At 36.8% G+C, this 27,319-nt stretch overlaps 2 protein-coding genes across 3 annotated transcripts; both read right to left on the reverse strand.

The window, feature by feature from the left end:
* Nucleotides 1-1,093: 1,093 nt before the first annotated feature.
* On the reverse strand, nt 1,094-9,454 carry LOC143851563 (F-box/FBD/LRR-repeat protein At1g13570-like). 2 transcript variants are annotated; one of them, XM_077361031.1, is made up of 4 exons: nt 9,296-9,454; nt 1,848-2,750; nt 1,612-1,767; nt 1,094-1,531 (listed from the first exon to the last, which is right to left on the reverse strand). In XM_077361031.1, exons 2-4 carry the CDS (start codon nt 2,733-2,735, stop codon nt 1,250-1,252), a joined length of 1,326 nt encoding a protein of 441 aa, XP_077217146.1. In that variant the 5' UTR covers nt 2,736-2,750; nt 9,296-9,454; the 3' UTR covers nt 1,094-1,249. The 2 variants fall into 2 exon arrangements, with proteins under 2 accessions (XP_077217146.1, XP_077217147.1); XM_077361032.1 differs by lacking the exon at nt 9,296-9,454 and having other exon boundaries at nt 1,848-3,044.
* Nucleotides 9,455-16,567: 7,113 nt separating this feature from the next.
* On the reverse strand, nt 16,568-20,171 carry LOC143850787 (F-box/FBD/LRR-repeat protein At1g13570-like). Its single transcript, XM_077360042.1, has 4 exons — nt 19,992-20,171; nt 17,367-18,269; nt 17,130-17,285; nt 16,568-17,049 (listed from the first exon to the last, which is right to left on the reverse strand). Exons 2-4 carry the CDS (start codon nt 18,252-18,254, stop codon nt 16,762-16,764), a joined length of 1,332 nt encoding a protein of 443 aa, XP_077216157.1. The 5' UTR covers nt 18,255-18,269; nt 19,992-20,171; the 3' UTR covers nt 16,568-16,761.
* Nucleotides 20,172-27,319: the final 7,148 nt, after the last annotated feature.

Genomic DNA, 27,319 nt, shown 5'->3' on the forward strand with positions numbered 1-27,319 from the left:
CCATCGCCTCCATCTCTCTCTCTCTGCCTTTGTTTTAAAAGGAAGAAGATGATCTCATATATTTTAGGGTTTGAGAGTTAATTTTGTGAAGAGAATGTAGAGGTTTAGTTTTAGGGTTTGGAAAATTCATTCGAGTAAGTAGGAGAAAAAAGATAAAGTGCTGCAATAAAATGTTCGAATTTACCGGATAAACGGATACGGATAATATCCGAATTCGAACAACATCTGATAGATACGAATTCTGTAATAGATATTAAATATCTGTCGAATCCGAATTCGGATAGTGTATACTGTAATCGAATTCGGATATAGCCATATCCGCTCCGAATTCGATCCGTTTACACCCCTAAATTAAATGATATAGACAAAATCTGCTAAAAAGTGAGTTTTTGTGGTTGTTCTCTCCTGCAAAAGTGATCTGCAAAATGGCTTTCAGCGAAATTGCCTAGCAAAGTCCCTAGAAATAATACAGGCAGGTAAAAATGTAATGTATTTTTTCTCAGTATACATCTATAAGCCAATCAATACCCATTAAAATATTTTCGTGTATAAGATAATGATTAGCTGTAAGGAAATAAACACATAAATTATATATTTACAATATTTTAAATAATATGGGTGGTTAATACTTTCCAAAGAGGTGGGACGTCCCATTTATAACTAAGATAGATTAAAATTGCAAATAAGTACAAATTTTAATGGCATCCAAAGAGGCCATTTAGCTTCCAAGCCATTTGCATACTAGATTATGTGCAAATAATTTTATAAGGTATTCAAAAAAAATAAACACATTAGCAATAATTTCCAAAGAGTCCATTCACAAATAGGAACCGATTACAGTGATTTTATTTGCAAATAAGAACAGATTTTAATGGCAGTTAAAGAGTCTCATTAGCTTCCAAACCATTTCTATATAAGCTTACATGCAAATAATTTTCAAAACAGCCACCTTAGCTGTTACAATTCCAAAAATCTTTACATAGTAGACCTCTGTTTTTTGGGAATTTTTGAGTTGCCTTCTAATTATCTAATACCTGTTTTCCATCAAAATCTCCATTAACATCCCTATAAAGACCAAATCGTACGAAATTCATAGCTGAAAATCCAACATACATTTTCATTAATCCTTTGAAATTCATAAACCCAACACAAATTACATTTACTCTAATGAATAAGATTATTCAATAACCAAGTTTTGCAAGGGCATGATCTAAGAGCTGCCAAGAAAATAAAATCACTGGATTTTATCCTAGTATATGATCTCTGCTTTTGCTGAAGCTTTCCGGAATCCCATCAATTCTTTCATAATCATGGCTTTACTTTCCACGCTTGTAGCCTTCCGAAACTTTATAGTCACTCTCTCAAGCACCGGTGAATTCATAAGCAGCATTCCTATGAATTCCAATTCAGGTTTTACACCCAAAATCCAGCTCATCTTCACAGTTTGGAGATGATTCAATGTGCAATCCATGTGTGCATTCCAATAGTTTGCGACAGGTTCAACGCTGCTGGCATCTCCTATTGAACAGGCCTACAGATAGAAATACAGTTTAGAGTAGTTTAGAATGCTACTATACAAAGAAAACAAATGTTATGTTCAGAGAAACCAACCCAGATCTTGAGTTTTTGTAGATTATGTGAGCCTCTAAACAAGCAAAGAGAGGCCAAAATTTCCCCTTTATTTACAAAACTCATGCACAAAGAAAGCTTCTTCAAGTGCTCAAATGTACTAGAAACAATCTTAGGTACATTGTCAGAAGCCAGAACCTAGGATCCACAGCGAAAAGGAAAAGATTAGTATGTAAGCTTCTAACTGAATTTCAAATTATGATCTGAATACTATTTACCATTAGGAAAGGTCTGTTCAGTACAAGCTTCTCAACATGATGTAGACCATCGAGAACCCTGGTAAAATGGCAAGTCTCATCTGCCTGTAGATGTCTAGCTAATATGTCTGGATAAAAAATTGCAGTTGCAAGAACTGGGGTATTTTCAAAAGAAAGACCTTCGAATGAACCTTCGAGGTATAAGTATTGGAGATTTGGAGCATTGATTTTAAGATGATTAGGATGTTCTATGCTTGTAATTAATGTCAAACTCTCAAGAAGCGGAGACCTGGAAATCAGAAATTGAAGTCCATAATCGGAGATGATAACATTTTCAAGATCAAGAACCTTGAGATGATGAAAGCCTTCAAATTTGAGTGGTATGTCCAAAATGGTGAATTCTAGCCTCAAATGATACATTTCGCGACAAGCAAAGAAACATAAAGGCAGCCTATAATGATGTTTATCACAAAATTCAGTAATATCACAATCAGTAGTATCACAATCAGAAGGGAGGATTTCAAGGATGAGTTCTTTAATCCCATATCTTGATAGGAAAAGTATCCAGCGGTCGATGTCAGGACAACAAGCAGGAAGGTAATAAGAGCATTTGAACATGTGAATTGGGCCCCTATGGTGCAAAAGAACTTGATCGATAATATTCACACGCTTAAGGTGATAGAGCGCCTTCTTCGAAGCTGGGAATTTGGGTGGATTATATGGCTCATTGAATACAATCTGTGAAATTGTAACCCATTTATACCTCCATTTCCTTGACAAGATGCTCGTCCTCACAGCATCCTTGATTGGCAAACGCACGAGGATTGTGTTTATGACATCCCGCGGTAGATTATTGATCATATCTAAGTTTGAAACTAGACCCACTTTTCTTTCAGGGAAAGAACTCATTTCTACTCTTTACTTCTGAAATCCAACAAAAAAAAAATCATCAATCAGAAATTTCCAGAAACGTCAAAAGAGATAATGTTTGGATTACAAGAAAAAAAATGCATCATAAACGAAACAACAGAGCAGGAAGTAAGAAATGATTTTTTGTAAAGGCATTACAAGTTGAAACAATTAACAGAATCAAGGAACATAGTAGTTTTTCTGGTACACAAACAAGTTGATGTAGTAAAGCATATATTTATAATGGGATCTTTTAGAGACTTTTGCACAAAGGCAATTTGCGGCTGGCTGTTGCATGTGAGAACAGCCACATAGGCGCATTTTTCAACAGCCAGATAAAATCTGTTGAAAAATGAGCCTATGTGACTGCTCTCACATGCAACAGCCAGCCAGAAAATGCCCTTCTACAAAATTCCCTAGAAAATCCCTTACAAGATTTGTTTAGGCTATTTTTGAAGTCTTGTAAGTTGGAAACATGTTAATAAAGCCCAAACAATCACTGAGGAATCCAACAGCCAGTCATTTTAAACACAGAGAACTTATTATTGTAGAAACCACTTAATGAACAGCGTAGATCGTGCTTATCGGTGAACCCCACTGTGCCTGAATATTTGTTGTTTTCAGTTGTATTCCTCAAAATAGTAAAGCGAAGCGAAGGCCTAGATTGCATTAAAGTTTTGCTTCAAAATTGGGTGTCATGATTGTATAGGAAATAACATGGAGTTTAAAAGTCATATCAATAATGCAATTGCGTTGTACCCAAGCTATTTCCTAATAACATAAACAATTGGCGGGTTAAGCTACTTGGTGAAGAAAATGGTAGAATTTATGTTCAACGAGGATATGGCATTCCCAAATTCCAAGATTTACTAGCCAAGAAAAATCTTTAAGGTCCATAGATTTCAATAAAATATTCCAATGAGACTAACCTGGTGTGAGGGCATTGCTAGGTAATTGTATAATGGCTGTTTTTTACATAATTAAGTGTAGTTCTCGTCCACAAATACCAAGGAAGCGGAAATCAAGAGATGTGGTAGGCAATGTTAAACAGATAAGTCGTACATGCATTACGTATTGTCATCATTGGTCTTTTAGGGTCTGAGTCATTACCAAATTTCTGCTAAAATCAATGAACTCCAGTATCTACCCTTTGAATCATTAATTCCAGTCACCACATGATGTCTAATTAATTTGCTAATACTTAAAAAAGAAATCCCTGGTAACAAGATCTTTTTACCGAAACGGGTTAAAACAATTTCTGAACATGCTTCGAAATGGCTATGAATAAAATCCCCCCCTATAATGTTGGAGAAATTTGTCAAATAATCTATTTAGGAATTTTTTATTAATATTTAATATCAGATCTACTCATAATCAATCAAAATAATTAAAGTATATAGATCAAGAAAAGGTTAGAAATAGCCTATTTGGAATGGATTGAGGCACGCCAGAAAGAGCGCTCTCTTTAGAGTCAATACGCCCTCTGCACTGGATTCCCCGACGTTTGGCTCCCAAGATTCAACAATCCTCCATGATCTCTTCCGTGCAGGGAATTGATCCCACGAACTCGTCATGCCCGTATCACAAACACAATGAAAGATAAAAGATAAAATGTTTAAAATCTATGGGTTTTCTTGAGAACTGATTGTTTTTTAAAGAGATCATTAGAAGGAGTGCTTTGTGAGATATATCTATATAAGTAGGGAAAGCCATTACAGATATTACAGGATGAGATTTTGGGAAACGTCTCCCACTTCCCAAAATTCTCTCTAACGTCTCCAAATCCCCTAAAATCTCTCCCACTAACCAAAACCGTTTCACAACATTATTTCCAAAATGTAAGGAAAGTTAAAATAAAAATAAAAATAATTAAAAGCCTTCAAAATTTCTAAATCGGTTGCAACAATCCCCCACATGATTTTTTTAACTTATGAACTACTCCAAAAGCTTAAGCTGTTGGAGAAAGACGTTATTTATCTTTTATACTTTAACACTCCCCCGCATGTGTGGCCCACTTGGCAAACACGTGCCACATGTGGTCCCACTTTGGGCCGACCATCGCATGTGGATTTTTTCTACCCTGGAGGTTTGAACTCGAGATCTTTGGCTCTGACACCATGTTAACTTACCAACTTCTCCAAAAGCTTAAGCTGTTGGAGAAAGGTGTTATTTATCTTTTATAATTTAACAGAATTAAAATTTTAAATAAACAGACAAGCGACTTTACTGTGCAATGGGTGTAGGTATCTACCGGACTTGAACTTACACTTAGTGTTAGTAAGATTCCATCTGAAGGAGCCGTAGTAAACTAAGTTTTGAACTAGGTCCTTGAGTTCAAACTTCATCTTACCACACACATAGTATGGGCAATTACTTGAGTTCTAGTCGGTTTGGCCTTTTATGGTCATGAGCCCATATCTTGTTTTCATGAGTGTCTTTAGGAAGTAGCCCAGCTTCCCACAATAGTTACCTCACTACCACACTCACATAGGTGAGTCCTCCAAGGGTGCTCCATGACATACACCCGCAGAATCCTGCCTTGGACTGATTAAGAGATAAACTCATCCTAAATACCGTCACGATAACAGTAACGAGCACTATCACCATAGGAATGAGACTAGGGAATACCCCTCAAAATATTCAGTGCTTCTCCAAGCCACCCTACAGCTTTGTTTTTACCCATTGAACCTCCTTCATAGGATCTCCAATCACAGAGGTTGGGTGTCCACTGCGATGACTACCTTATGGGCTCAGTCTCATTCCCCTCGATGTTATATCACTAGCTTTTGAGCTAGTCGTTTTTACTTATATTGCTTTCAAACTTTATAAAGTCTAAAGCCATAAATCTCTGGAGAGTTTTAATTGAATTGTGTCGAAAACACCCTTTCATATTATGATTGTGTCCATCATAAAATCATCAGCATTATCAACCCATGTTTGGAAAACCTTCACATTTTGAGCAATTATTAGAAATGATAGCTTGTTCTAATTTTCTGCTAATGTGCACCCCCACATGACCTACTAAACAGAAGTATTTCATGTCAATCTCATGTATCATGAACATATGTATGAGAAATACTAATTCAGGAAAGAATCCTAAGATATTAATTAGTGAACTAACAAGTCAAATTCATCAATTGAGCCACACCAAGTGGGCTTTTATCCATCATGGCACATTTGCCCATCTAATTCGATGGACCTAGCTAGATAATTTCACATGCTTTAGTATACCAGTAGAAGAAGCTCCACAAATCATGTGATTAGTCAAACTCATGTGTGATTTTTTTTTCAATATAAAAATCACACAATAAAAAGTGACCAACTATCACCTTAGTAAACCAACAATGCATATATGGGCATTTGATATAACCACAATATTTATATTCACTAAAAGTCTACAAGTCACGCTCATTATAAATCTGTCTCATTCACAAGGATCCTGTGTATATGAGACATGCATCACAACAACACAGCAAGGTAACAGGAAATGGAGACGTATCTACTGAAGTAAAACTCCAGAGTTATTGGAACACATATTTCAAGAACTGAAAATATGAATTGCATTACCAGCCTTCAAAATCTCCATATGTCAAAAAATCTATGATTTGTGGACACGGACACGAGTGTCAAGTGTCAACACGGACAAGGAGTGTCAGACATGGCAAACCCCCAAACTTTAGAAACGGGGACACGGCTAAAATAGAAAGTATATGCAATCATGATTTTTGGATATGGATTCGTGTGTCTAGTTTCGACATGGATACGAGTTGTTTAAATGAGGTAAGCACAATCTTCAATAAAAAAAAACAGAATGTCACTTGACATGGTACAAAAACATGTCCACACACCCACATTAAGACTTAACACTTCCAACAATACAAGTAAAAGTGTCCAAAGGAGTGTCGACACGTGTGGACATGCGTGTCATGACGGACACGCCAGGACACGTGAATTGGCAATAAATTCTAAGTGTCTGCCAAATCATAGCAAAAAATTTATTAAGAAACTACTCAGCAAATACAAGTTTCCAATCCCAATAGTCGTTTGGTTGTAATCACCAAAATACCTACACACACATATTACTATCTTTCATATGATCTTTCAATTTATTAATGGCAACCAACATAACCAGTGCATACTAGTATTATGGTTTACACACCAGAGCAGAAGCACATCAACACCTCATTTGTTTCTTCTATAATGTGGTGAACTAAATCAGGTATCTAATCAATGTGATTAATCAGCGACATAGCATCAGTTGTTAAGATCAACAAATAGACAGTCTAGATTGCAAAAAACGTATAAGAACATATAAGCAGAAAAATTCAGGGGCTATTATTAAAATATGGGATTAGCTATAGTGGGGAAATCATATGTGGAATCCATCTGTTGATGATTCAAACAAGTGGGCCCATCCATTCCACATCCCTTTCGGATCATCTATCTAATAGGGCCATACATTATTTGCCCCATGCTGACAGACTCATCACAAAAATCTAATATTTATGATATCGTATGATTTCTTGAAAGGAAAAAAATATTATCAAAAAAGATCCTTTACCTCCCCAGCTCTAAAACTAATAAAATGCAGTGTAAAACCATTGCTAGAAGATTTCAAGCCAAATAATCGATGCTTCTTTCATGGCCTGGGGGAGTGCTCTGTTTTGATTATCCTATGGTACTGACGATGGCAAAAGTCATCCTCACCATAGATTCCCATAGGTCCTCTTTGTGCCTTCTATCTCAAGCAATTGTATTTATTTCTTTCCAATAAAGCTTTCAATTTATTATCGATCCAACCCAGAAAAAGAAACTACACTAAAATAGATACCCACGAACCACAAGACTGATTGTTGTTATCAAACCAGCAAGGTCAAATTTAAAACACTTTCCTTCTAAAGTTGGTCTCTTGATTTGAGAACCATAAACTTTTGATTTCATACGGTTTTCAACATGCGGCACAGGAAACGACAAACCAATCGGAAAAGAAAGCCAAGGAGAGCAGAACGTCGAGGAGTTTAAGATAAAACCAAGGGTGCCAATATCAAAATAATGAAGGTTCCAAAACAGTTCCCAAAAATTATCAAGACTGTTTCCAATTAATTTTTTTTCTCCACTCAATTAAAGCTAAAATTTTCGAGTATACTTTTACCCCTTTTATCAAATCTCCAATCGATTGATAAAGTGAGTAGTAAAATAAGGATTTGAGAGACATAATCACAAAATTAGAAATTCATTGCCCAAATCTTGATTTCTTCAGAAATCAGAATCTGAAAACTCGAAACAGTGCTATACATGATTTTTTTTTTAAACTAATATTAACAAAAAAATCCCTAAATCTTATTGACTCTAAAATTCTTGGAGAAATTTGTCAAATAATCTATTTAGGAATTTTCTATTAATATTTAATATTAGATCTAACATAATCAATCAAAATAATTAAAACATATAGATCAAGAAAAGGTTAGAAATAGCCTATTTGGAATTGATTGAGGCACGCCACAAAGAGCGCTATCTTTAGAGTCAATATGCCCCCTTCTGCACTGGGTTCACTGGCGTTTGACTCCAAAGATTCAACAATCCTCTAAGATCTCTTCCGTGCAGGGAATTGATCCCACGAACTCGTCATGTCTGTATCGCAAAAACAATGACAGATAAAATGTTTAAAATCTAAGAACAAAGATGTGAGGGGTTTTCTTGAGAACTAATTGTTTTTGGATATATAAGTAGGGAAAGCCATTACAGATATTAAAGGATGGGATTTTCGAAATTTATCCTCAAGCAGTGAACCATTCTCACAGAAACCGTTAAAAGGGGGATTTTATCTGTTTCCGCGAGGGGGGCGTGGGGGGGGAGGATATCATTTCCCTCTGTATATTGATAACTGTCAGGGAAATCTCAGTTAATGGTTGCCAGGGCCAAAACCAAACAAATAGGTTAGAATAATGGATTCAGAAAACAGATTGTGCCTTAAAATTTTCCAAGAGGTCAAAGATAACCTATTCGAACCCACTTTGCCACCTTTTTTCGTTGTCTAAGTTCACATATTCTCATTCTAAGGCAGGTGACAAAATTCTATGCAGCCAGTTGATTTTGCAGGTGACAAAATACTATGCAGGCAGTTGATTTTTTTTCTTCTTACTTTCGTGCTTGCAAATTGTCTCCATAACATATTTTGATGGTCAATGGACATGCTTGCAGATTAAAGTTAGCAAGGCTCCATCAACCTTAACACAATAGTAGAAGGAAGATAGAAGTGATAATCTATAGAACAAAACCTCAAAATGATACCCTCATGGACATGTACAAGAAAGAGTCTCATAAATTTTCACTAAATATAAAACCTTCAAATAGAAAGCATAAAAACCCATCAAACAGAGGAATCCTTCTATTGAAAATCTTCTACCATTAACATAATGAAACAAAAAAAGAAAGAAGAGAATCAATAAGAACAGATGCATTGCCATGAATCTCTGAGAAGCACTGATATTTTAATGCAATCCATGGAAAAAAATAAAGTAGGTGAAATAAACCCAAAAAGGGAACAAAAATCCCATTACCTGCTATTGGGATGTGGGTATCGGGATGCAAGACAGGGAGTGGGATGGAGAGAAACGGCAAAAGAGGGTTAGAGGGCTGATTAGGTCACAAATTTTCCATATAAATACTCTCTCTCTCTCTCTCTCTCTCGTCTCTAAATGTGTGAGGGAGAATAAGGAAATGACATTAAATGAAAATTGAGTTTTTATATGGTGTAAGCCCTTATATATGCCCGTATTTTTCAAAAAAGTGATGTACGGACCCACTATAGGATGATCCAAACCGTGCATGTGATGGGCCATAACGTAAATAGGTTGTGTCCAAAAATTCATTTCTATAGGATAATCCCAAACCTCCGATATATAGAGGAACTGCATATTATGGAAACCTCTATAGATCGGATGGTTAGGATCTTCCTATAGAAATGATTTTTGGGGCACAACCTATTTACGTTGTGTTCCATCATATGGACGGTTTGGATCATGCTATGATCAGGTCCGTACAGTACATTTTGAAAATTACAGGACTATAAGGGCTTACACCATATAAAATCTCATGAGGATCATGTTCCATCATAAAATACAGGACTATAGGGACTTAGCCCTCATACTATAACGAACCTCCCTCCATTCATTCCATAGGTAAAAAGCAGAGTCAAACCTGAAGCTAGGGAGGGACAGCCCAAAAAATTGTAAGCGTCATCACCTCATTGAATAAAGAAGGATGCATTCTTTACACGACCTTTCAATATTCACTTTCATAATCTTATATTCAAATGATTTCCAAGTTAAATTTAACTATAAAAAAAAAAAACCACAAAAGGCAAGCAACATGTACACGTGACACTAAACCAAATCACAGCAATAATGCTGTATACCTGATCCACCATCGGTATCCCATTGAAGGGAGCTTTTCAGCCCAAATTAATGGGAAATCGATACTACATAATAGTTTCGAATCGAATTTCTTTAGAAAAAAGACCTTTTGTCTCATAGCAGCTTTATAGTATTCACACCCAAAATATCTTTTCAAGCAAAAGATATTTACTAGCCTGCCAAACTATTATGCGCCACTTGACCATCCATCATGTGTCGTTTGACCGCGAGCAAACTCTGTTCCCACGTTGCTTGCTCCCAAGCTCTTCCTACTGTGCCCAATAAGGAAGTCAAAAGAATTTTTATAGTTGTAAGAATTTAAATAATCCTTAGCCTAACTCTTCCCATTATATAAGTACATACTATGTACAAATAATAGTTCTGGAAATTATATGGGTAGGCATTAATAATTTCCAAAGAGGTGTTAAGGACCCAATTACAAATTAAGATCTGATTAAAATGATTTTATTTGAAAATAAGAACAGATTTTAATGGCTTCCGAAGAGGCCCTTTAGCTTTCAAACCACTTGCAGATACTATTATATGCAAATTCTATGGTATTCAAAAAGACACCTTAGCCTTTACAATTCCTAAAACTTTCATAGGAGACCACTGATTTTGGGGGACTCTATGAATTGCCTCTTGATATTTTAATGCCTATTTTCCAACAAAATTTCCCCCAATAAGATCCCATAAGGCTCTGTTTGAATTGAAATCCAGGACTGAAAATCCAATATCCATTTTAATCAATCCTTGGAAATTCACAAACCCAATGCTAATTACATTTACTCTAATGAATATTATTAAACAATAACCATGTTTATCAAGGTCATGATCTCAGAATGTATGTATCTTCCACAACTGTTAAGTGAATAAAATCACTGGATTTCATGTTGGTATTTTAATACAAAAGTGGCCCTTGTTAGTATTTTACAAAGATGTTTTGTTTACAAAAAGAAGCCACTTTGGTTTTGGAAAAATGAGTTTTGCTCACTTCCTTCATAAAAACGAATAGTTCCGCATTGGAAAGTGGAGAAAAGCTTCATGTGTTTATATAGCTTTTCACTTCTTTAGTTTTGTGAATGAGAAGAGAAGAAAGAGGGCCTACGCGCATGGGCCACCCGGTGGGCTTTTGGCTATACCACATGCGCGCCGCCCGGCTCGGCTGGCCGCACGTGTGAGTCAAGGTTTTTCTCTTCCCCCTAAATTTTAATTTTTGTCTGTCAAAACACTACCTTTACCTTCGCCGTTCTTCAAAAAGAACGCCAACATTATTAGGTAAGCCGGCTTACTAGAACGTCGAATAACTGGGTAAATAATGTCGCTGTTATTTTACGAATAACTGCGTCGTTCCTGAATGTTGTGGTAGTTGGAATGCGACCTTTTGCATCTGTAGCGTCTTTTGAACGGCTTTTTTCTTAAATGACGTCTTTACTGCATTAAAGGGTGTGTTGAACGAACACATTTTGGTTTATAAAAGAGAAGGTTCTATGTGTTTTCTTCTATAACAGAACAAAAAACCATTACAGAAGTTTACGATTTCTTCTTGTTTTTTACAAATGGAGTTTTCTTTCCTCCTCTTTCTATTTTACGTATTTTGTTGGGCAATTGGAGTGTTTGGGTGGTTCGAATATCTTTGATCGTGCAGTTCTTGAAGATCGACGGTGTGTCGGGCTATTGTATACTGGGGGTCATTGTGGCTAGAAATATGCTGCATCGGAGTTAGTTTCCGCAGAGGCGCAAATTCACCTTAAAGAGAATGACATAGTTCGTGCCTCATCTAGCCACATCGGAAAAGGTTTCACTAACATTGTTTGTTTTTTTTCTGTTCTTAAACAGAAGTCTGGTAAGCCATATTATACCCTAAATCCTCAACAATTTTAAGGTGAATTTTGATTGTCTTTGTATAATATGGCATCACGCAATGAGGTTTTATCGGATTCCTCCAATCCGAATAAATCTTTCCGTTTTAATGGTGCAAACTTTAAGAGATGGAAGAAGAAGATGTTCTTTTTATCTGTCCAAGAAAAAGGTAGCCCATGTATTAACTGAAGCAACGACATGGAGATCAGAACTAGAACCGACTCGTTTGGTCTTGAAAAAACAGTGGAAAGAATCTAATTTCTTATGTCAAAATTTTATTTTGAATCGCCTTTCCGATGAACTGTATGATTTCTATAGTGAATCTTAAGATTCTAAGTCACTTTGGGAAGCATTACAGAAAATGTATGATACGGAAAGCGGGTTCAAAGATGTATGTTGTTAGCAAATACTTTAGATTTTACATGGTGGATGACAGATATGTTATATCACAAACTCATGAATTGCAGAAATTGGTCCATGACATTCTTGCTGAAGGAATGGTCATTAGTGAACAATTTCAAGTGGCTGTTGTGATTGACAAGTTGTCTCCTTCATGGAAAGATTTTAGAAACTTTCTTTTACATAAATCTAAAGAACTTTCAAGGGTTGAACCATTGGGCTTACAGAACCTCCTGCCCTCCGGACTCTTTGGGCAGGAGGTTACCATTGTAAATTTATCAATTGATTTTCAAGGGTATCCAAAAAGTTTCTTATCCTTTTATTTATTATTGAAACTCTGTAAATTGAATCAAATTTAACCACCATTTTTCTTTTTCTATTATTTATGCCTATCTGTTGTCACAGCTTAGACATGATCATGATGATCCATTTAGGAATAAAGGTCTATTTCATGGAGCACAAGAATACTGGTAACACTCTTCTGTTTCACGATGTCCCATCTATGGTCGTTATTTCTCATCTCAAGCAAAGAATTATAAAACCTTATTGTAATCAGTCTATTATTTCCTACATTTAGGCTTCATTTACTCTTTGATCGAAGTAGATTCTAGCAAATAGCAACAGTGAATAAGAGATCCGAGGTTTTTCCTTCATGCATAGGAGAACTATCTTACATGAAGATCATGATAGAGACAGATTACAAGAAATGAATCTTATCTAGATCTATTTGCTACTCTATCAAATAGCAACAGTGAATAAGAGATCCGAGGTTTTTCCTTCATGCATAGGAGAACTATCTTAAATGAAGATCATGATAGAGACATATTATAAGAAATGAATCTTATCTAGATCTATTTACACATTAGACCATGGAAATTTTAGGATGAAAATTTATTTCTTCTTTTTCATAGCATGTCTCCACGTATCCTGTGCATCGCACGGTTTGCCCAATTAGTGTGTGTGTGTGTGTATATATATATATATATATATATGTGTGTGTGTGTGTGTGTGAGGAAATGAAGTATATGCAGCTGCATATATGAGGAAATGAAGTATATGCAGCTACACAAATAAGCTATCTGTGCATGGGTATAAAAATCAGCCCTATTGGTTCATTTTTTTGGGGATCCAAAGCATTCATTTGGAAGGCCCTTCTATGAATAGGGTGTGTACCAAAAATCAGCCCTATAGAATCATCCTAATCAAATCAAAGGTGGATGGGAAAATGGTCAGACACTGTTTGTCCATGTTTCTGCCCATTTTTCCACTCGACAAATGGCAGGGTTAGGATGATCCTATAGGGCTGATTTTTGGTACACACCCTATCCATGGAAGGCCCTTCCAAGTGAATGCTTTGGATCCCCCAAAAAATGTGGCCCTCCCTATGCTTTGGATCCCAAGCACAGATAACTTATTTGTGCAGCTGCACATACGTCATTTCTTCTCCATTTCTCTTAAATTCGTTGGGATTTATTGCATTCCCATATTATAATTATCACTGTTTCTCTCTGCATTTCTCGTTTGCAAAAAAACAAAATCTCAGCAATATACCAAGTATACTGGAGATGATAGTTTTATTGGCAAGTGCTAATAGTACATTTATATTACGTGTAAGCAATCATATTGTACACAGTCCATTTTTGCCAAAGGCATGAACCTCCAGGATGATATCATACACAATCCATTTTTAAGGGTTACAATAAGGGAGCTCAATTTCTATTCAACAAAGTAATTGCTCTAACTATATCTTGGGTGAAAACACTAGAACATTTCAGGTTCATATCGACATATGATTTGTGGCATGGGTGGATAGAAATTTATAATGAAACTACTAACAAACCCCAAAGCAACTCAATGTTGATCGCCTACCACGCAGGGGTTTCTAAATTTTAATTTCGATGGGTCGAGTTTGGGAAACCCGAGACGTTCACTTATTAGAGGTTTGTTGAGGGATGAAGATGGAGAAGTGATTTGGGAATTTAGAGGTCCTAATGGAGTAACGGACTCAAATGAGGCGGAAGTTCGAGCTGTTCATCATGGAATCAAATTGCTTAAAAATGAAGATCTAAACAAGGTGACGGTGGAAGGAGCCTACTTAAACGTCATAAGATGGCTAAGGATTCAACTTCGGTACCTTGCAGAGCGGCGAACGCCGCTCTGTTTGATGAAATTAAAGATAGAATTGGGCTTGCGTCTATTTCTTTTAACCATGTAAGGAGGTCAGCTAATGGCGAGACGGGTAGGTTAGCCAAAGAAGGTGTTTCTAGGGAGAGTATAGAGCCTTTTTGATTTCCTTGCCCCCTAGTTTTAGCTTCTTATGTTCTTTTTTGTTTTCTTTTTTTCTCGTTGTACATTTGGGGATCGTCTCGGTCCCTTCAGTTAATGAAAGCATCTTTACCATTAAAAAAAAAAAAAAAAAAACCTGTACAGAAGATGTCAAGGAGAGAAATGCAATGACATTTTCTGCAGTGTATATGATCCCTGCTTGTGCTTCAGCTCTTTGGAATCCCAATAAATCCTTCAATGGAATTGCTAGCGTCCATCACAAAAGGCATTTCGCAGCTGGTGCGACACCAACCACATCGTCAATGGAGACAAAAGCTGTTGTCTTCATTCACGAGGTGGCTGGTCTAACATGCGACAGACAAGCTGCGAAATGCCTTTTGCGATGGAGCCTAACATATCCCTTCTTTCAATATCCTTACACTAAGATTCTGCTTTCTATGCACTTAAAAATGAGATTTTTCAGAGCAACTTGGAGTCGCTTCAAAAATTCTCACTATTCTGTTTCTATTTGTTTAATAGGAAAAGAATGTCGTAAGACGATACAAAATAGTGTCAAATTCACAGGCAGCAGTTTTATGAAGTTGAAATCAACTAAGCATTGGAATGGTGATTCAACGTGCAATCCATGTGTTCTTGTGCCTCAACATTAGTTAGAAATGGGTGCAGTTCCATATTCTTTATTCTTTACTTTTTGCTTACATAAAACTTGAAATCGCTTCAAAGTAACTTAGATTACTACAATCTAGAAGAAAATAATTCTTAGTTTTATGAAGTTGAAATCAATTAAGCATTGGTGAGGTGATAATTTGAACTCCATCGCGACTAAGTGCATCTCCCAGAAATCAGCAGTTCACTTTTTTGTGAAGCGCTGAGATTATTTAAAAAAAAAAAAAAATCATTTTTTAGTTAGATTAATCTCAGCCGTTCACAAAAAAAAGACGAGTGAAGGGCTGATTTCTGGGCGACGACACAATCGCGAGGGAGGAGAAACAACCCATGGTAAAACACACCTACATCTCAAGTTATTGAACATCATAAGAGCTTCCAAACAAGGCATGCAGAAATTTGAGGTAAAATGGAGCAGATCACAATAGATATAAGGGATTTGCGAGGCAATTTTGCAGAAAGCCATTTTTGCGACTTTTGCAGGAGAACCATCACCATGATTTAAATGAAAAAGACAAAATCTGCTAAAGAGTGAGTTTTTGTGGTTGTTCTCTCCTACAAAAGTGATCTGCATGGCTTTCAGCGAAATTGCCTAGCAAAATACCTAGAAATAATACGGGTACGTAACAATGTAATGTATGTTTTCTCAGTTCACATCTATAAGCCAATCAATAGCTATTAAAATATTTACGTGTATAAGATAATGATTAGGTGGATGGAAATAAACACATAAATTATATATTTACAAGATTTTAATAAGGGTGGTTAATACTTTCCAAAGAGGTGTGAACGTCTCATTTATAACTAAGATTAGATTAAAATTGCAAATAAGTACAAATTTTAATGGCGGCCATTTAGCTTCCAAGCCATTTGCATACAAGATTATATGCAAATAATTTTATAAGGAATTCAAAAAAAAAAAAAACCATTAGCTATAATTTCCAAAGAGTCCATTCACAAATAGGATCAGATTACAATGATTTTATTTGCAAATAAGAAAAGATTTTAATGGCAATCAGAGAGTCCCATTAGCTTCCAAACCATTTCCATATAAGCTTGCATGCAAATAATTTTCAAAAAAGAAACCTTAGCTGTTACAATTCAAAAAATCCTTACATAGTAGACCTCTGTTTTGTGGGAATTTTTGAGTTGCCTTTTAATTTTCTAATACCTGTTTTCCATCAAAATCTCCATCAACATCCCTTTAAAGATCAAATCGTACAAAATCCATAGCTGAATATCCAACATACATTTTCATTAATACTTGGAAATTCATAAACCCAACACAAATTACCTTTACTCTAATAAATAAGATTAAACAATAACCATGTTTTGCAAGGGCATGATCTAGGAATGCTTCCAGAGCTGTCAAGAAAATAAAATCACTGGATTTCATCCTAGTATATGATCTCTGCTTTTGCTGAAGCTTTCCGGAATCCCATCAACTCTTTCATAATCATGGCTTTACTTTCCACACTTGTAGCCTTATCAAACTTTATAGTTAGTCTCTCAAGCACCGGTGAATTCATAAGCAGCATTCCTATGAATTCCAATTCAGGTTTTACACCCAAAATCCAGCTCATCTTCACAGTTTGGAGATGATTCAATGTGCAATCCATGTCTGTTGGTGCATTCCAATAGTTTGCGACAGGTTCATCGCTGATGACATCTCCTATTGACTTGGTCTATAGATAGAAATACAAATTAGAGTAGTTTAGAGTGCTGCTATACAACAAAAACAAATGTTATGTTCAGAGAAGCTAACCCAGATCTTTAGTTTTTGTAGATTATGCGAGCCTCTAAACAAGCAAAGAGAAGCCAAAATTTCCTCTGGATTTACAAAACTCATGCCCAAAGAAAGCTTCTTCAAGTGATCAAATGTACTAGAAACAATCTTAGGTACATTGTCACCAGCCAGAACCTAGGATCCACAGAAAAAAAGGAAAAGATTAGTATGTAAGCTTCTAACTGAATTCCAAATTACGATCTGAATACTATTTACCATTAGGAAAGCTCTGTTCACTTCAAGCTTCTCAACATGATGTAGACCATCGATAACCCTGGTAAAATGACAACTCTCATCTGCCTGTAGATGTCTAGGTAACATGTCTGGATAAAATTTTGCAGTTGCAAGAACTGGAGTATTTTCAAAAGAAAGACCTTCGAATGAACCTTCGAGATATAAGTATTGGAGATTTGGAGCATTGATTTTAAGATGATTAGGATGTTCTATGCTTGTAATTAATGTCAAACTCTCAAGAAGCGGAGACCTGGAAATCAGAAATTGAAGTTCATAATCGGAGATGATAACATTTCGAAGATCAAGAACCTTGAGATGATGAAAACCTTCAAATTTGTGCGGTATGTCCAAAATGGTGAATTCTAGCCTCAAATGACACATTTCATGACAAGCGAAGAGACATAAAGGCAGCCTATAATGATGTTCATCACAAAAATCAGTAGTATCACAATCAGTAGTATCACAATCAGAAGGGGAGATTTCAAGTATGAGTTCTTTAATCCGACGTCTTGATAAGAAAAGTATCCAGCGGTCGATGTCAGGACAAGAAGTAGGAAGATAATAAGAGCATTCGAACATGTGAATTGGGCCCCTATGGTGCAAAAGAACTTGATCGATAATGTTCACACGCTTAAGGTGATAGAGCGCCTTCTTCGAAGGTGGGAAATTGGGTGGATTACATGGCTGATTGAATACAATATGTGAAATTGTAACCCATTTATATCTCCATTTCCTTGACAAGATGCTCGTCCTCACAGCATCCTTGATTGGCAAACACACGAGGATTGCGTTTATGACATCCCGCGGTAGATTAGTGATCATATCTAAGTTCGAAACTAAACCCACCTTTCTTTTAGGGAAAGAACTCATTTGTACTCTTTACTACTGAAATCCAACAAAAAAATAATCCATCCATCAGAAATTTCCAAAAACGTCAAAAGAGATAATGTGTGGATTACAAGAAAAAAATGTATCATAAACGAAACAGTAGAGCAGGAAGAAAGAACAGATTTTTTGTAAAGACATTACAAGTTGAAACAATTAAGAAAATCAAGGAATATAGTAGTTTTTCTAGTACACCGACAAGTTGATGTAGTAAAGCATATATTTATAATGGGATCTGTTAGGGACTTTTGCACAAAGGCATTTTGCGGCTGACTGTTGCAAGTGAGAGCAGCCACAAAGGCTCATTTTTCAACAGCCAGATAAAATCTGTTGAAAAATGAGCCTATGTGGCTGCTCTCACATGCAACAGCCAGCCAGAAAATGCCCTTCTGCAAAAGTCCCTAGCAAATCCCTTGTAAGATTTATGTAGGCTATTTTTGAAGTCTTGTAAGTTGGAAACATGTTAATAAAACCCAAACAATCACTTAGGAATCCAACAGCCGGTCATTTTAAACACAGAGAACCTATTATTGTAGAAACCACTTAATGAACAGTGTAGATCGTGCTTATTGGTGAACCCCACTGTGCCTAAATATTTGTTGTCTTCTGTTGCATTCCTCAAAATAGTAAAGTGAAGCAAAGGACTAGATTGCATTAAAGTTTTGCTTCAGAATTGGGTGTCATGGTTGTATAGGAAATAACATGCAGTTTAAAAGTCATATCAATAATGCAATTGTGTTGTACCCAAGCTATATCCTGATCACATAAACACTTTGCGGGTTAAGCTACTTGGTGAAGGAAATGGTAGAATTTATGTTCAACGAGGATAGGTCATTCCCAAGTTCCAAGATTTACTAGCCAAGAAAAATCTTTAAGGTCCATAGATTTCAATACCATATTCCAATGAGACTAACCGGATGACATTGCTAGGTAATGTATAATGGCTGTTTTTTACATCATTAAGTGTAGTTCTGGTCCACAAATACCAAGGAAGCAGAAATCAAGAGATGTGGTAGGCAATGTTAACTAGATAAGTCGTTAATGCATTATGTATTGTCATCATTGGTCTCTTAGGGTCTGAGTCATTACCAAATTTCTGCTCAAATCAATCAACTCCAGTATCTTCCCTTTGAATCACTAATTCCAGTCACCACATGATGTCTAACTCAATTTGCTAATACTAAAAAAGAAATATCTGCTAACATGAACTTTTTACAGAAAAGGGTTAAAAGAATTTCTGAACATGCTTCCAAATGAATAGCTTATGTTATTCTGAGTATTGATAACTGTCAGGGGACAACAACAAAATCAAGTTCTAGAAATTCTTATCAAGTTAAAAGGGAAGATTTCTCTCATTTAATGGACATGCTTGTAGATTAAAGTTAGCAAGGCTCTATCAACCTTAACAAAACAATACAAGGAATATAGAAATGACAATCTATACAGCAAAACCTCAAAATGATACCCACATGAACATGTACAAGAAAGAGTACCAGAAATTTTCACAAAATAAAACCTTCAAATAGAAAGCATAAAAAACCCATCAAACAGAAGAATCCTTCTTCTACCATTAACAAAATGAAACAAAAAAGAAAGAAGAGAATCCATAAAAACAGATGCATTGCCATGAATCTCTAAGAAGCACTGATATTTTAATGCAATCAATGGAAAAAAAATAAAGAACGTGAAATAAACCCAAAAAGGGAACAAAATTCCCATTACCTGCTTTGGGGCTGTGGGTATCGGGATGCAAGACAGAGAGTGGGAATAGAGAGAAAAGGGAAAAGAGGGTTAGAGGGCGGATTAGGTCACATATTTTCGAAATAAATAGTCCCTCTCTCTCTCTCTCTCTAAATGTCACCGTTTTTTATAGAGAAATTATATAAGCTTTTATTTATTTTTTTCATCTCATTTCCTTAAAAAAGTTTATACAATTTCTCTGTATAAACGTTCATATATGGTGTAAGCCCTTATGGTTGAGCATTTCTCAAGAGGTATTGTATGGATCACACTATAGGATAATCCAAACCGTCCATTTGATGGGCCACAACCTATATATGCTGTGTTAAAAAAATTATTTCCATAGGATGATCCCAGCCCATTAATCTATAGAGGAACGGCATATTATGAAAACCTCAACAGATCGGATTGGAGGGTTGGGATCATCTTATGGAAATTTTTTTTGGGCACAGCTTATTTACCTTGTGGCCGTCAAATGGAGGGTTTGGAGAATCCTATTGCAGTACTTTTGAAAAAATATTGGACTGTAACACATGCTCGAGTTTGGATGTTTTTTGTGTTACCTCCATTATATTTGGGCCTTAGAAAGAACCCAAGGTTGTCCTTGAAATTGCTTTTGTATCCAAGGCCAGGCTGGACACCATATTAAATCTCTTTTCATATTTCCTAAAAATCAACAAAAAAAAGAAGGAGAGAGCATAGAAATTTCGGTTTCATTTTCATAATTTTTTTTTTTTTGGAATGGTTAAAAGATTTCATTAAAGAGACCAAGATGGTCGATATCACAATACAGAAGAGAGAGAACAATACTATACAAGGAATAAAAGGGCAATAAAAAGAAGAAATAATATCACGGCGGAAGGAAGTCAAAGTGTTGCAGTGATTCTAAACAAACCCCAATCCTGACCAACCTATCAGCATCGCCATTAGCCGACCTCCTAATATGGCGAAAGTAAATAGATGCCCTGCCCACTATGTCTTTAATCTCATAAAAAATATCTGCAAATCTCGTAGGATAAAAATGGGAGCTTCAACCAATGAATCGCATTAAGCTAGTCGCCCTCAACCACCACTCGGTTAAGGTAAATAAGACTTGGATTTTGGTTGACCTACCACCTGGGTCAAAACTAATAGGTTGTAAATGGATCTTCAAGAAGAAGATGCGAGTGAATGGATCAATAGAGAAGTTTAAGGGAAGACTAGTTGCCAAAGGGTTTACACAAAAATCCGGTATTGACTACTTGACACTTATGCACCAATTGCTAGGGTTACTACCATTAGAATCTTGATAGCTCTTTCTTCCATATACAAACTTCATATTCACCAAATGGATGTTAAAACTACATTCTTAAATGGTGAATTAGATGAAGAAGTATACATGGAACAACCAGAAGGTTTCATATTATCAGGACAAGAGCATAAGGTTTATAAACTAATCAAGTCTTTATATGGCCTTAAGCAAGCCCCTAAGCAGTGGCAAGAAAGGTTTGATAAAGTTTTAGTGTCAAATGCCTATAGAATACATGAGTCAGATAAATGTATTCATAGTAAATTTGAAAGAAATAAAGGTGTTATAATATGTTTATATGTTGATGACATGTTAATATTTAGTACAGATATTGAATATATTCAAAGTACTAAATCATTTTTGTCTCACAATTTTGATATGAAAGACATGGGTGAAGCAGATGTAATCTTAGGAATAAGAATCATAAAGAGTAACAATGGTTTGATTCTACCCCAATCACATTACATAGAAAATGTGCTCAAAAGGTTTAATCATTTTGAGTGCTCACCTCTTGATCCTAGTGAGAGGCTATATCCTAATCATGATAGGATCATTTCCCAACTAGAGTATGCTAGTGCTATTGGTAGTCTCATGTATGCTATGACATGTACTAGACCAGACATAGCATTTGCAGTAGGTAAACTTAATAGGTTTACAGTAGTCCTGATTTTGCACATTGAAATGCAATATATAGAGTATTTAGATACTTATAGAGGACTATAGAATATTGTTTATGTTATAGTGATAGAAGGATACACAGATGCCAGTAGTATAACTGAGCGTATAGATCATACTTCGACCAGTTGGTGGATTTTTACTCTTGGTGGGAGGAGATGTCTCCTAGGTCTTTAAAAAGCAAACATGTATAACTACTTCTACTGTGGAAGCAAAGTTTATAGCCTTGGTTGCATGTTGTAAAGATGCAGAATGACTTAGGAATTCATTATTGGAAATTCCGTTATGGCTTAAACCAATGCGATCGATTTATGTCCATTGTGATAGTCAGGCCACAATATCAAGGGCATATAATCATGTTTATAATGGTAAGTCCAGACATATAGGACTTAGACATAGTACTATAAGAGAGTTACTAACCAATGAGGTTGTAACTATTGATTATGTGAGATCAAGCCAAAATTTGGCTGATCCTTCTACTAAAGCTCTTGCAAGAGATTTGATGTGTAAAACATCAGTAGGGATGGGGTTAAAGCCATTAACCAATAGTCACTAATGATGGAACCTCGACTCAACACTTGAATAAACATCAAGTTTTGAATTCAATAAGTCCAAGTACATCATATGGAGTGATTGCAAGCACTGTAATATACATTATTTTCATCCCAAGGTAAAGTACTTGGTACCTGTAATGTTTACAAGGGTAAGGATGAGCAAATAGGCTCTTAACAGACTTATAACATGGTGTTGGAGTGTTTTAGTTACATGGACACTCTTAATAAGTCTACCTATGTGAGTGTGGGAGTGGTGCCGCTTCCTATGAGACTTGGCTAGTCTATAGAGCGCTTATGAAACCAAGATATAGACACAAGGCCAATACATGTGTCGGCTTTTAGAAACTGCCTATAAAGACAAAATCTTATGTGTGAAGATGTATCCGATTGGGCGAATAGAATAGCTAGTTCAAAGATACGTCTACCATGCAATTCTAACTAACTTTGATGTATTTTCACTAAGTAAAGGTTCAAATCGAGAGATACCTTTTTTATGCATAAGGTTTCCAAGCCTAATGAGAAAGTTATTTTCATTTTGAAAATGGTGGGGGATTGTTAGAGATTTTCAAAATAATATTTGAAAATTACATGAATTTTCATAAGATATTTTAATATATAGAAAAATAATTTTCAAACAGAGCCCCAGTCGACCGCGGATTGGTTATTGGAAATGTAAACGATTTCCAGAAATGTATGCCCGATCGACCGCGGTTTTTTGGATCGATAAAAAATAAAATGTCCAGAATCCTATTAGCGGGCGACCGTGGTAGCCCCGGTCGACTGTGACTGTTCAAAAAACTATCCGTTGCGGCAAAGTTGACATATTTTTACACTTCCATTTTCAAACCTTTACATGTCATTTTGCTTTCCAACAGTCATGGATGATGTTTAAACTCAAGGGACACTTTGTGAATGATCCAAAACCTTTGAATCGCAAAGAGTTGCGATCGAATAATTATTATTCAAACCAATCCAAGAGATGTCTTGAAGGGATGCTTCTCTTAATGAATAGACATCAAATGCTCCATGAAAGGAGCATAAATCTGTCTTTTCAAGAAACAGAAAAATACATAAAAACAGTTATTGTTGTACTCTTCTTTCTCTCTAGCAATCTCCTACTTTCTTGTTTATTCAAGTAAAGTTTTTCATAAAACAGTACGCTAAAGACTGTTTTCTGCAGAAACATTTTAGTGATTTCTCTAAGGCTTGAGGTTCTTAAAAAGGCGTTTTGGGGTTGATTCCGCTTATGCAAAGTGCCATCAAACATTTTTAGGATCTTCCTACAAGGCTTTATTGTACCTTAGAGGCAATTTGCGGATCCCCTTTGCACACAATTGGTGGGGGCAAAATTTGTCTTAAGGAAAGCGATTACGCGCCTTGAAGCAACTCTACATAATTCTATCTTCTCGAAATTCCCACTAACACCCCACCCACTACTACATCCAGTACCACTACTCCATCGCTTCCCTCTATTTCTAATCTTGCCAATGTTCATCATGCTATTTCCATGAAACTTGATCGCACTAACTACCCACTATGGAGGTCACAATTTATTCACATATTACGTGGCCATGATCTGTACGGGTATGTCACCGGAGAAATGCCGTGCCCACCCCCGTATCTTCCCCGCAACACGTCGGAGGAACCTTTAGTTCTTAACCCAGATTTTCAGATGTGGCACAGCCAGGATCAACTAATCCTTAGTTGGTTGATCTCATCACTGACAGAGAGCCCTTTAGCCCATCTCGTCGGACTTAATAGTTCCATGGCTGTCTGGACGACCCTCAAGCGCATGTTCGCCTCTGCTTCTTGTGCTCGGATTTTGCAACTTCGCATGCAGTTGCAAACTAAAAGAAAGGATCCATGTCAATCTCTGACTACCTACAGAAGGCAAAGATGCTAACCGATGCCCTTGCCGCTGCCGGGAAACCTATACTGCACTCAGATCTTGTGCTTTAAATCTATTGTTACAATATTCCAGAAAACTATCCTCATTGAGAAATATATTTTTTTGTTCCGTTCACCCCTTGATACTGCCCTAAAGCAGCCCCTTCAGTTCCCTCATACCTCTCGTCATTTGTTTCTTGACAGAAGTATGCCCCTTATCTTGATCCTCAATGTCCTGGAACATCCTCCATGTGCTAGGCCTATCTTCCCCGAACAGTATAACCAATTCCTTGCCCATATCAGACATAGCTTCCTCTTCGATGGATTGGGAGCTTCCCTCTGAGCTAACTCCAACTCCCACCAGATGTAAGGAGTCTTATTTTTTCACGCAATTCGGCCTCTCATTCTCCAATGGGGTCTGATCTACCATTGAATGGGTTGCATCAATCTTGTTTGAACTTTGAGAACCATCAGAAATTAAAGTACCCCTTTCTCTTCATTCCTCTCCAAAGATATTGTTCCAGCCTCTCTGATTGGTGGTTCACCCATCTCCTTCCATTTGAGATCAAGAAAAGCTTGTATCCTCTCTGGAGTAGGAGGGTGAAACATAAGCATTTAGATCACGCTTATTCGAAGAAGTACAGATCATAGCATTTCGAGAGGCTTTCTCTTCAGATAATGCTTTAGTCCATAGAGATTCGAGAATTAGTTCATAATCCGGATTGATATCCGGATTAAGGGATTTGCTAGGGTCCATCACAAAAGGCATTTCTCAGGTGGTCTGTCGCATGTCAGACCAGCCACACAGTTAATGAAGACAACAGACCAGCCACACAGTTAATGAAGACAAAAGCTGCTGTCTTCATTCACTGTGTGACTGGTCTAACATGCGACGGACCAGCTGCGAAATGCCTTTTGCGATGGACCCTAGCAATTCCCACGGATTATTTTCGCCACATCTTATCATCTTCACGATGGCCTTATGCTTTGATCGAAACCTCCACGGGCAACCATCTACAAGAGGCGGTGAAACCTGGGATACCCGGTTTATTTTCAATTTTTCCAAACCCTTTTAACTCGGACAATCAATGCGCAAAAGAGACTACTTAGTCACCTCTCTTGTCTACTGAGGTGACACCCTTTTAATTTTACTACTAAAAACCTCTAAAAAGGCAATTTGTAGTAGAGAAAGGCCACGTTTGGATACCGAGAAGATTAAGATTTGAATTTAGTTCATATTTTGAACTGGATCCAGATCCTTTAGATTTTCAAATCAGCATTCCGATTTTGAAATCTGTTCTGCGAGACATTATTTGGAAATCAATATTTGTGCCAACTTCCTTCACCGTCGCTGCTCCTCGACGTTGCTCCGGCAGCAACGAGACATCCCTCCGTCCCTCTCTTAAAACATGATCATGAAGATGATTGATGTAGTTGGTATCCAAAACTCAAATCCAAATCAAAATACAAATGCATGAGGTATCCAAACGGGCCCTAATGGATTTTATGTCTGTCTTCTCTGTCTTCTTCTTCCTCTACTCTACAAGGAGACTACTAGGACACTATTGTATTGACCGATCCTTAACAACCATACTTTGGAGTTCACCTCTGCTCCAACGAGAAACTATACTACCACACTACTCTTACAGTTTGACTTCTTACCCACTAGTTTACTAGGACACAAGTGGTGATTCGTCCCTTTTCTCGCATTTCTACCCTTTCCTTCTCTTTTTCCATTACTTCTAAGTATAAAAAACAACTTTTAGTTTTTATCACATTTTTCAATTTCCTCACACCAGAGCACATAATCACACGCGCGCACATACGTGAGCAATCTTCACCTCAAAAGGATAGTTCTTAGAAATCCTTACCATACAAAATTGAAATCGTGATAGAGGAACAACTGGTAGGCCACCTATAGGAGTTAAAGAAGCACTAACGGCAACAAATGGTACCATGGGACCGGGGAGCAGTTCGCACCCCCACCTAAGGTAGAGCTCACCCGCTCATGCTCTCCATGACTAGGACCACGAGCTATATTGAAGACCTTGCACCTCCTTGGGCCATGAAAGAGGGGGAACAGGTTTGTCAAGGCTAGGACCAGGCCTTATCAAAGTGAAGGATTGATACCAAGCAAGAACATGGGCTGTAATAGGAAAAGCCTGATATTCCTTCTTTTTAGAATTTCAGTCCTGTGGGTCCAAACTGCCCTATTACATAAGGGATTCGAACAAAGAGAGGGGTCCCAATCTTCCTTTGATGAAGTACCAAGATTCCTTCCATCTTAGCCTTCACTGACCAGAATCGCTCCCATATCTCTAGTGTTCGTGATTGACCTCCTCAAGAAGCATCAAACATTTCCAATGTTCTTAGATAGCGAGCACTAGCTCCCGGTGCAAGTTTATAAGTAGTTCCGAGCAGCTCAACTCCTAAACGTTTAGATTAGTCCACTACATTTCAGCTCTATGAAATGTTAGAGGGCCCGAGCTTCATTAACTTCCGTTCTTAAAATAAAAACAGAAATCCACAACAGTTTTGGACAATCCAAAGATTTGAATCTTGATTTCTTCGTAGAGTTCTTCATATAAGTGTCCTACAATCTGTAAGAAACTTTTACAGAACAAACACTGAAGGGCCTTTTGACATTGCCTAAAAATAAGAAATAAACGAAAGCACAGGGTGGAAATGCTGGATAAGGGGGTGGCATTGTGGCAATATCACTTTCTATTTCATAATCATATGTGGAAATGATTTTGGGCGATGATATCCCCCCCCCCCCCCCCCGTAGTTAAATATCATTTCCCATGATTTTGAAGTTAATTATAACATGACAAACTCGTGCAGAAATTTTGAGGTAAAATGGAGCAGAACATAATTGAAATAACGGATTTGCAAGGCAATTTTCC

Source organism: Tasmannia lanceolata, unplaced genomic scaffold (genome assembly GCF_043159265.1).
Source record: "Tasmannia lanceolata isolate RefF3 unplaced genomic scaffold, GAP_Taslan_0.1 ptg000018l, whole genome shotgun sequence".
NCBI classification, from domain to species: Eukaryota; Viridiplantae; Streptophyta; class Magnoliopsida; order Canellales; family Winteraceae; genus Tasmannia; species Tasmannia lanceolata.

Bases quoted from the DNA above. Each gene is read 5' to 3' on its own strand.
- LOC143850787 (XM_077360042.1), bottom strand. From the start codon at position 18,254: ATGAGTTCTTTCCCTAAAAGAAAGGTGGGTTTAGTTTCGAACTTAGAT. The intron at 17,286-17,366 runs GTAAATAGTATT...TGTGGATCCTAG, and splicing joins TGAACAGAGCTTTCCTAATG to GTTCTGGCTGGTGACAATGT. The intron at 17,050-17,129 runs GTTAGCTTCTCT...TTCTATCTATAG, and splicing joins TACAAAAACTAAAGATCTGG to ACCAAGTCAATAGGAGATGT.
- LOC143851563 (XM_077361031.1), bottom strand. From the start codon at position 2,735: ATGAGTTCTTTCCCTGAAAGAAAAGTGGGTCTAGTTTCAAACTTAGAT. The intron at 1,768-1,847 runs GTAAATAGTATT...TGTGGATCCTAG, and splicing joins TGAACAGACCTTTCCTAATG to GTTCTGGCTTCTGACAATGT. The intron at 1,532-1,611 runs GTTGGTTTCTCT...TTCTATCTGTAG, and splicing joins TACAAAAACTCAAGATCTGG to GCCTGTTCAATAGGAGATGC.